This window comes from Phyllostomus discolor, chromosome 5 (assembly GCF_004126475.2).
Source record: "Phyllostomus discolor isolate MPI-MPIP mPhyDis1 chromosome 5, mPhyDis1.pri.v3, whole genome shotgun sequence".
NCBI lineage: Eukaryota > Metazoa > Chordata > Mammalia > Chiroptera > Phyllostomidae > Phyllostomus > Phyllostomus discolor.
Window position 1 is genome coordinate 140201701 of NC_040907.2, and position 8409 is coordinate 140210109.

At 41.6% G+C, this 8409-nt stretch overlaps 1 protein-coding gene across 1 annotated transcript; it reads left to right on the forward strand.

The window, feature by feature from the left end:
- The first annotated feature begins 491 nt into the window (after window positions 1-491).
- MBL2 (mannose binding lectin 2) lies at window positions 492-6448 on the forward strand. Its single transcript, XM_036026944.1, has 6 exons — window positions 492-600; window positions 2447-2539; window positions 3150-3342; window positions 3736-3852; window positions 5132-5200; window positions 5986-6448. The coding sequence occupies exons 3-6, from the start codon at window positions 3159-3161 to the stop codon at window positions 6360-6362; spliced, it is 747 nt and encodes a 248-aa protein (XP_035882837.1). The 5' UTR covers window positions 492-600; window positions 2447-2539; window positions 3150-3158; the 3' UTR covers window positions 6363-6448.
- The last annotated feature ends 1961 nt before the right edge of the window (window positions 6449-8409 follow it).

An 8409-nucleotide genomic window follows, 5' to 3' on the forward strand; every position in this document is an offset into this window, starting at 1 on the left:
ATATTATTCAGTCTTAAAAAGGAAGAAAATTCTTATATATGCTGCAACATGGATGAACTCCAAAGACATTACACTAAGGGAAGTAAGTCAGGCACAAAAAGACAAAATATGTGATTCTAGTACCATAAGGTACCCAGAGTAGTCACCTTCACAGAGACAAAAAGTAGAACAGAAGTAACCAGGGACTGAAGGGTGAGGGAGGGATTGGATATCTGTTCAATGAGTACAGAGTTTCAGTTAGGGATGATGAAAATTCTGGAAATAATTGGTAGTAACGGCTGCACAACAATGTAAATGTACTTAATGCTGCTGAATTTTATACCTAATACTGGTCAAAATGGTAAATATTATGTATATTTTGCCACAATAAAAAATGGACAGCAATTTGAAGGATGATTTATGCTGTATTAAAGCACATGACTGCTGAGCACTGTGCCAACAAGAGTTGTTTATTAATCTGAGGTTGAAGGCCAGACTGGCCTATTTAAGTTCACAAGGCTGATTGGGCCCTGACGTTTCGGAGTCCAGCCTCCTTCCCCACCTTGAGGCATCTGCTAGAGCCTCTGGCTGGAGGGCCAGCTTCACAGTCTTCACATCCCTGTAAGTTCTTGCTGGTGAATGCTTCTAGGGTCCTGGATTTGTCTAGGAACTTGTCTTGCCCTTGGAGGCCTACAGGCAGCTTTCTGAAAGGTGGCAGTGGGGAGATGGCTGACAGAAGCTCTGCCGGGGTGTCTCTTGCTCTGCTCACGCTAGGGAACCTGTGACTTTCCTGGGTTTATCTGACCTTTTGCAAAGGAGACCACCTCCATTTTCAAAGACAGCCATAAAGAATTAGAAAGATAGCCACAAAACTGGGCTACTGAGATTTCCTGAGAAATGACAGTTTAAAAGAGAACTTTGAAGGACACATGAAATGCTAAGATTGAGAAATGGGAAAGGAAGTTAAGAAAGGTGGTGATCACCAGTATTTTTCCTTTCTATAAAGTATTTTTATTGATTATGCTATTACAGTTTTCTCAATTGTTCTCCCTTTATCCCCTCTCTGCCCTGAACCTCCAACCCTCCAGCATTCACCACCCCTTTAGTTCATGTCCATGGGTTGTACATACAAGTTCTTTAAGTTCTCTGTTTCCTATACCATTTTTATCTTTCCCCATCTATTTTATGTCTACTAATTATGTTTCTTCTTCCTTGTACATTTTTGTCCCTATTCCTCCCTTCCCAATCCCCACTGAAATCCCTCCATGTGATATCCATTTCCCTGATTCTGTTCCTGTTCTAGTTGTTTGCCTAATTTTTGTTTTCATTGTCTTTTCTTTTAGGTTCATTTGTTGATAGTTGTGAGTTTGTTGTCATTTTATTGTTCATATTTTTTATCTTCTTTTTCTTAGATACGTCCCTTTAACAGTTCATATAGTAAGGGCTTGGTGATGATGAACTCCTTTAACTTGACCTTATCTGGGAAGCACTTTATCTGCCCTTTATTCTAAATGAAAACTTTGCTGGATAGAGTAATCTTGGATGTAGGTCCTTGCCTTTCATGACTTGGAATAGTTCTTTCCAGCCCCTTCTTGCCTGTAAGATTTCTTTTGAGAAATAAGCTGACAGCCTTATGGGAACTCCTTTGTAGTTAACTGTCTCCTTTTCTCTTGCTGCTTTTAAGATTCTCTCCTTATCTTTAATCTTGGGTAACTTAATAATGATGTGCCTTGGTGTGTTTCTCTTTGGGTCCAACTTCTTTGGGACTCTCTGGGCTTCCTGGACTTCCTGGAAGTCTATTTCCTTCACCAGATTGGGGAAGTTTTCCATCATTATTTTTTCAAATAAGTTTTCAATTCCTTGCTGTTGCTCTTCTCTTTCTGGCACCCCTATAATTCAGATATTGCAACATTTCAGGTTGTTCCAGAGTTTGTAAGTTTCTCTTTACTTTTTTGGATTCTTGTTCTTCATTCTGTTCCAGTTGGATGTTTATTTTTTCCTTTTTGTTCCAAATTGTTGCTTTGAGTCCTGGTTTCCTTCCTGTCACTGTTGGTTCCCTGAATATTTTGCTTTATTTCATTTTGGGTATCTTTCATTTGTTTTTTCATTTTTTGACCAAGCTCAATCAGTTCTGTGAGCATATTGATTACCAGGGCTTTAAATTCTCCATCAGATAGGTTGGCTATCTCCCCATCGCTTAGCTCTTTTTCAGAAGTTTTGCTCTGTTCTTTCATTTGGGCCATATTTCTTTGTCTTGGCACACCAGTCTGGTTGTTCTGGTTTTTTTTCTTTAATACCTTGGCTGTTGGAGTCCTATGCAGTTTGATTTTCTGGCACTTCTGGTCGTTTATTGATTTTAGATTGGTTGTTATCTTCCTTTCAGTTGTGTGAGGAAGTGAAGTCTTTCTGCCTATGCCTCCATCTTAGCCAGAACCCCCACCTAATCACCAGTATTTCTGACTCACAGAACACAAGAAATTTCTGCCAGGAACTGGAGAGGAAACTGGCACCCTGCCAGGGACAAGGTAGTGAAAAATTTCTAGAGAAAGCAAGACTCTTGGTAAGTCTCTCTTGCTGTGGGAAATAAAACTTCCAGAGGAAGCAAACCCAAGTTGATTCTGGGCTGGGTTAGTGACTAGTTGTGACTCTTTCGCTCTTGGATCACCAGCCCACAGCTTAGTGCCTTCCATTGAGTCAATGCTGGTTAACTGGCCCCCTGCCTAGATGTGAGGATGGGATGCAGGTGGGCCCAAAGGGGAGAGGTGGGGGATGAGGGAGCTCCTACAGATTCCTGGGTCTCCATTCACTTCCACCCGCTAAGCCAACAGGCATGAGTGTGCTGACGATGTAGGCCCATTTCCTTTCATAAATGACATGGGAAGCATGTTCACAGCCTTCTAATGGTAATGCCAGGAACCTGAGGCACTTGTGATCTCTTCCCTAGAGACCCCACTGCATATCGTGCCTACCTGTGTTAAAGTACTAATTGCACTATAGCAAAAGGAAGATTTAATTTCCAAAATCCCCAGTCTGGAGGCAGGAATGGGTGGCTCATCCATCTCTACACTGCCTCTGCACAATGCAGGTTGGAGGACAGGAAATGTTTTGTAAACGCATGTTGATTAACTGAGCAAAATGAGATCATCTTCCTTGACTTTTCACATACCAAGGTGAGGACCATGTCTCTGTTTCCATCGCTCTCTCTTCTTCTCCTGAGTGTGGTGACAGCATCTTGCTCAGAAACAGAACCCCTTGAGAGCCCTCAGAAGACCTGCCCTGTGTATACCTGTGGTTGTCCAGGCAGCAACGGCTTCCCAGGCAAAGATGGGCGTGACGGCGCCAAGGGAGAAAAAGGAGAACCAGGTACAGCTGGGGCTGTTTTATCTCTGCAACTCTTGACCTTCCAGACAAACTGCCTAGAGATGAAAGAGCACTATCCTATTTATATAGGTTGCATTTCCCTCAACTACACATTATAATTCCAAACAGATACAGCTCTGACTCCCTGGTGCCCTAATCTTCCACACAGGAGTGGGCAACAGGTGGTTGTCCCAGGTGCTCACGGAGCCGGCCTGTGACAGGCCATCCTGAGGGATGTGGGAGGATTTTCCTCTCTGGGCCAGTGGAAGTAGTGATTCAGAAAGTTGGGCCTGGATTAATGTCTCTTTTGTCCTGTGAAGGGATTAAACATCAAACTCTTGGAGAAATAAAGCAAAAACACAGATATTAATGGACAGTTCTTTCATCTTCCAATAGGCCAAGGGCTCAGAGGTGTGCAAGGTCCTCCTGGAAAATTGGGGCCTCCAGGAAACCCAGGGCCCCCTGGCTTACCAGGAAGAGTGGGCCAAAAAGGAGACCCTGGGAAATGTCCAGGTAAGAAGCTAACCTCAACTATTACTTTGAGGGCATCCAATATCCTGTGACTTTTAGTTCCAAGTGGGAGCTGCCCTTACTCCTGTTGCTTCACAGAAAGATACCCAACTCTGCTTCCCGACCCAGCACCCTCAGCCTTGTCTAGGGGATTCCTACCAGTTCCTAAGTATAGGCTCCCAGACCCTCCAGTCCCACTTCCTCACCAAGTACCCTTCGAAAGAGCTGGGCCCTCATTTTCCTTTAGCTGACACAATGTGAGGCTGTGGTCCAAAAGGGAAAAAAACAGACCACATATGTGCTGGGTGTATTATGTCTGTTTTCACAACAGCAGTATATGCATGGTATGTCAGTTATCCTTCACTTCGTGAGGAGAAAAAAAAACAAAGCCATTTATTTAAATCACAATTCTGTGAATCTGCCAAGTGATTTCCCTGCTGATCTCAGCTGGACCCACTCTTGTGTCTGTGGTCAGCTGGTGACCAGTGGTCTCACTTACGTTTGTTATTTACTCGTTGACTGGAATGATGAGGGTAAGTGATCCACAGGTCTCCCATCCTCCAACAGGCTAGACCAGCTTGTTCACACAGAATTCATTACAAGATTCCCAATGTACATTATTGCTTCTGTCACATTCTATTGGTAAAACAAGTCACAAGACCAGCCCAGATGTGGGGAGTGGGGAAATAGACTCCCTTTCTTAACTAGAGAAGCTGCCCCATGTTGAGGCCATGTTTGCCATCTATTACACATGACCGGTCTCATGCCCTCCCCCTTGAATAATGTGCAGCTCACAAATATCTTGGATTACTGATTAATAGTACAAACTGGGAAAAACAAACAAAAACCAACAACAAAAACAAAACCTCCCTAAAGACAAAACCTAGCAATCTTTTTAGTCAGGATTCACCAGCACATAATAATTCCCCAAGAGGTTTCTTTTTTATTCATGACAGAGCTGTTTACTTGAAAAACAATTAGTGAGTCCCTGGGGTATGGAGTGCTATCATGGCTAGGTCACTGGGGAGCACACGTGTGTTCGTGTGTGTGTGTGTGTGTGTGTGAAGTTCCTTTAAGTACATTCAACAGATGATGAGTGATGTTTTGGGCTGGATGGAAATAGAGATACTTTTCCTTCTTTTCTTCTCAATACTTTTTACTTCCCTCCAAAGAACAAATATCAATGTATAAGAATTTTTTTTTAAATTTTGAAAAAGGCATCCTACCTGCTTGTAGTTGTGAAATCCCTCACCAATGTTCTTTCACTGCTTTAATTTTCCAGCTTGTAAGTATGATGTGGCTGCTTCAGAAAGAGAAGCCCTGCACGTGGAACTGAACCATATCAAAAAGTGTAAGCCCTCTCTCTTACGTTTCAGGCACCTTGCAGTTTAGGAAGGTGCAAGGTAAATATTTATTGAAAACATATAATTTTCTAGTACCTGAATAGGTGTTTCTCATATTCTGATCTCATAAATTTGTTCCAACCTTTCAGCAAAAATAGAAGTTAAGAGAAATCAACTAACTTGCTGAAATGCCCAGAGCCAGCAAGTGGCAGAGGCAGTTGATACGTCGAAGTTAGTCTGACTCCAGAGCCCACGATCCTGTACTGCTGACACTCAGTGCGTGCACATGTCCCTGTGAACAGGACCTGTGCTTCTTCCCCTTTGTTGTGCTGGTGCTGAGACCAGACAGTGGGGCCTCTCCTGTTCCTTCTGTGCCCTCTTGGCCTCAGGAAAATATTCTCTGACATTTTTCTTTATTCTCAAGTTACTATTGGGGTAAAATTCAGAATTACCGATTACATATGTTCTAGAACTCTTACCCAAAAAAACAAAGTCCTTTGTTCCAGTCTGTCCTCAGGTTAGGTTTGCCAGATTTCACATGTAAAAGAACAGAACACCTCATTAAATTTGAATTTTAGGCAAAGAACAACTAACTTTTTTTAGCGTAAGTATGTCCCCAAAATTGCCTGGGAGATACTCACAATAAAAAATTTCATTGTTTACCTGAAATTCAAGTTTAACTGGACATGCTGTATTTCATGTGGCAGTGCTTCTCTAGAAGCCTTTAGTCAGAAAAATGCCTTGGGCTGGGCTTACAGATAAGCCTGTATCACCCTCATTTTTCCCCCTTTAGTGCTGAAATTCCTTCTGGGCAAACAAGTCGGAAAGAAGTTCTTCTTCACCAATGGTGCAAAGATGACCTTTGAAGAAGCGAAGGCTCTGTGTGCCCAGTTCCAGGGCTCAGTGGCCACCCCCAGGAATGCTGAAGAGAACAAGGCCGTCCTGGATGTTGCCAAAGAAGAAGCCTTCCTGGGGATCACAGATGTAGAGACCGAAGGTCATTTTGTGGATCTGACAGGACAGAGCATTACCTACCAAAACTGGCATGATGGTGAGCCCAACAACACTGGCACTGGGGAACACTGTGGGATGATTCTGAAGCAAGAAGGCAAGTGGAATGACATCGCCTGCTCAGTCTCCCTTTTGGCAGTTTGTGAGGCCACTTTCTAAGGAAGCATGTCCCTCAGGCCCTCCTGTCCTCAACCTCATCTTGGGTCCACATTTGCTTTAAAAATAAATCTATGCCAATTTTGCCATACCCAGCCTTGATTTGCTCCTTTGTGAGGAATCAGAGAAAATGAGAAGAATTGGCTGAAGGGTGGGATGTGGAGGTGAGCAGTGAGAAGAAAGTGGCAGAGGTGCAGAGGGAGTTTCTCATTCAGACCCAGTTGCTAATAATAATCACTATCAACAACAACAAAAAAATCATAACAGTGGTGGTAAGTAGTAGCTGCAATAGAAGTACTGATAACATATATTTTTTATAGATTTTATTTATTTATTTTTAGAGAGAGGAGAAAAACATCAATGTGTGGTTGTCTCTCACGTGGCCCCCACTGGGGACCTGGCCTGCAACCCAGGCATGTGCCCTGACTGGGAACCGAACTCGTGACACTGTGGTCCCCAACCAGCACTCAATCCACTGAGCTGCACCAGCCAGGGCTGATAACATATTTTTAATGTTTCTTAGGACTCAGACCCTATATTATGCACCTTATATTAATAATCTATATTATTCATATAATCTATGTTATATTAGTATAATTTATATAATATGATTTTTAATTAGACCAAACACTTTTGTTCAGTGGTTGTAGCTTGCTAAGGTATTGTATGAAAATAAAATGGATTTATTTTTCCACTTACCATAAACCTCAGTGTTGTGTTAAGCCCTCCTTTCTCTCTGGGTAGAGAGCTCCACCAATTACATGCCCCAGACTAATTCCACAGCTTGCAGCTGGTCTCAGGTATTCTGAAATATATCTTATTTTCTTTTAAATGAGCTACTAATCTATGTAAAGAATGTAAATCTTAAGTGAACTAATAGACAAATTCTTCTAAGTACCTTCTAGGTCAAGATGCAGAACATTTCTAGCATCCAAGAAGCCCTTTCATAACTCTCCTGATTGATATTCACAAGGTAAATCTATTCTGACCTCTACTACAATACATTAATTTTGTTGACTTACAAACTTCACATAGATGGAATCATACATACGTACATATATACATACATACAGTATTAGGTTTTGGTTTTTTATTCAAAATTAAGCCTGTGAAGTTCATTCACATTATTATATTACAGTGGGAGGCTCTTCATTTTCATTGCCATGTAGGGTTCCACTATATGAATATACCTCAGTTCTATTTTTAATGAACTCTTGGTCTGCTTCTAATTTTTGACCATTAAAAAAAGACTCATGAAAATTTCCGTACTTGTCTTCTGGTGGACATAGGCGCTAATTTCTCCCAGTTATCTACCCAGGAGTAGAATCAGTGGGTCTCAGGGTAAGCATGTGTTCAGCTATAGAAGCCGCCAGAGTTCCAAAGTGACCAGATGGATTTACACTCCCACCAGCCATGTGTGTCAGCTGTAGTTGCTCTGACAACTTGTGAGGAGTTGGTATTTTCAGTTCATTTAATGTTGGCCATCCCTGTGGGTATAAAGTGATATTTCATGGTGGCTTTACGCTCTGTCTCCATGACAAGAAATATGTTGAAGACTTTTTGATCAGCTTTTGGCTACTTGGATATCTTCTTTTGTCAAGTCTTTCTGTAATTTGATTAAATTAAGTAGCCAGTATCTTTCTTTTTTAATAAATTTTTTTAAAATTTATTTTTAGAGAAGGGAAGGGAGGAAGAAAGAGGGAAACATCAATGTATGGTTGCCTTTTGAGCACTCCCTACTGGAGACCTGGCCCACAACACAGGCATGTACCCTGACTAGGAATTGAATTGGCAACCCTTTGATTTGCAGGCTGGTGCTTAATCCACTGAGCCACACTAACCAGGGCAGCCAGTATCTTTCTTATTGATTTGTAAGAGGTACTTTTATATTTTGAATATAAGTCCTTTTTCTTTATATGTTTTACAAATAGTTTTCAAGTATATGACTTGTTCCCAGTCTTGACGTTTGATGAACAGAGTTCTTAATTTTATCAAACTCCAAAGTATCAATATATTCCTTCAAAATTAGTACTTTTTATGTCCTGTTTAA

What these genes read in the sequence shown, in the direction of transcription:
- MBL2 (XM_036026944.1), top strand. Translation starts at nt 3,159, where the DNA reads ATGTCTCTGTTTCCATCGCTCTCTCTTCTTCTCCTGAGTGTGGTGACA. An exon ending in GGGAGAAAAAGGAGAACCAG is followed by an intron (nt 3,343 to 3,735) that starts GTACAGCTGGGG and finishes ATCTTCCAATAG; the next exon opens with GCCAAGGGCTCAGAGGTGTG. An exon ending in AGACCCTGGGAAATGTCCAG is followed by an intron (nt 3,853 to 5,131) that starts GTAAGAAGCTAA and finishes TTAATTTTCCAG; the next exon opens with CTTGTAAGTATGATGTGGCT.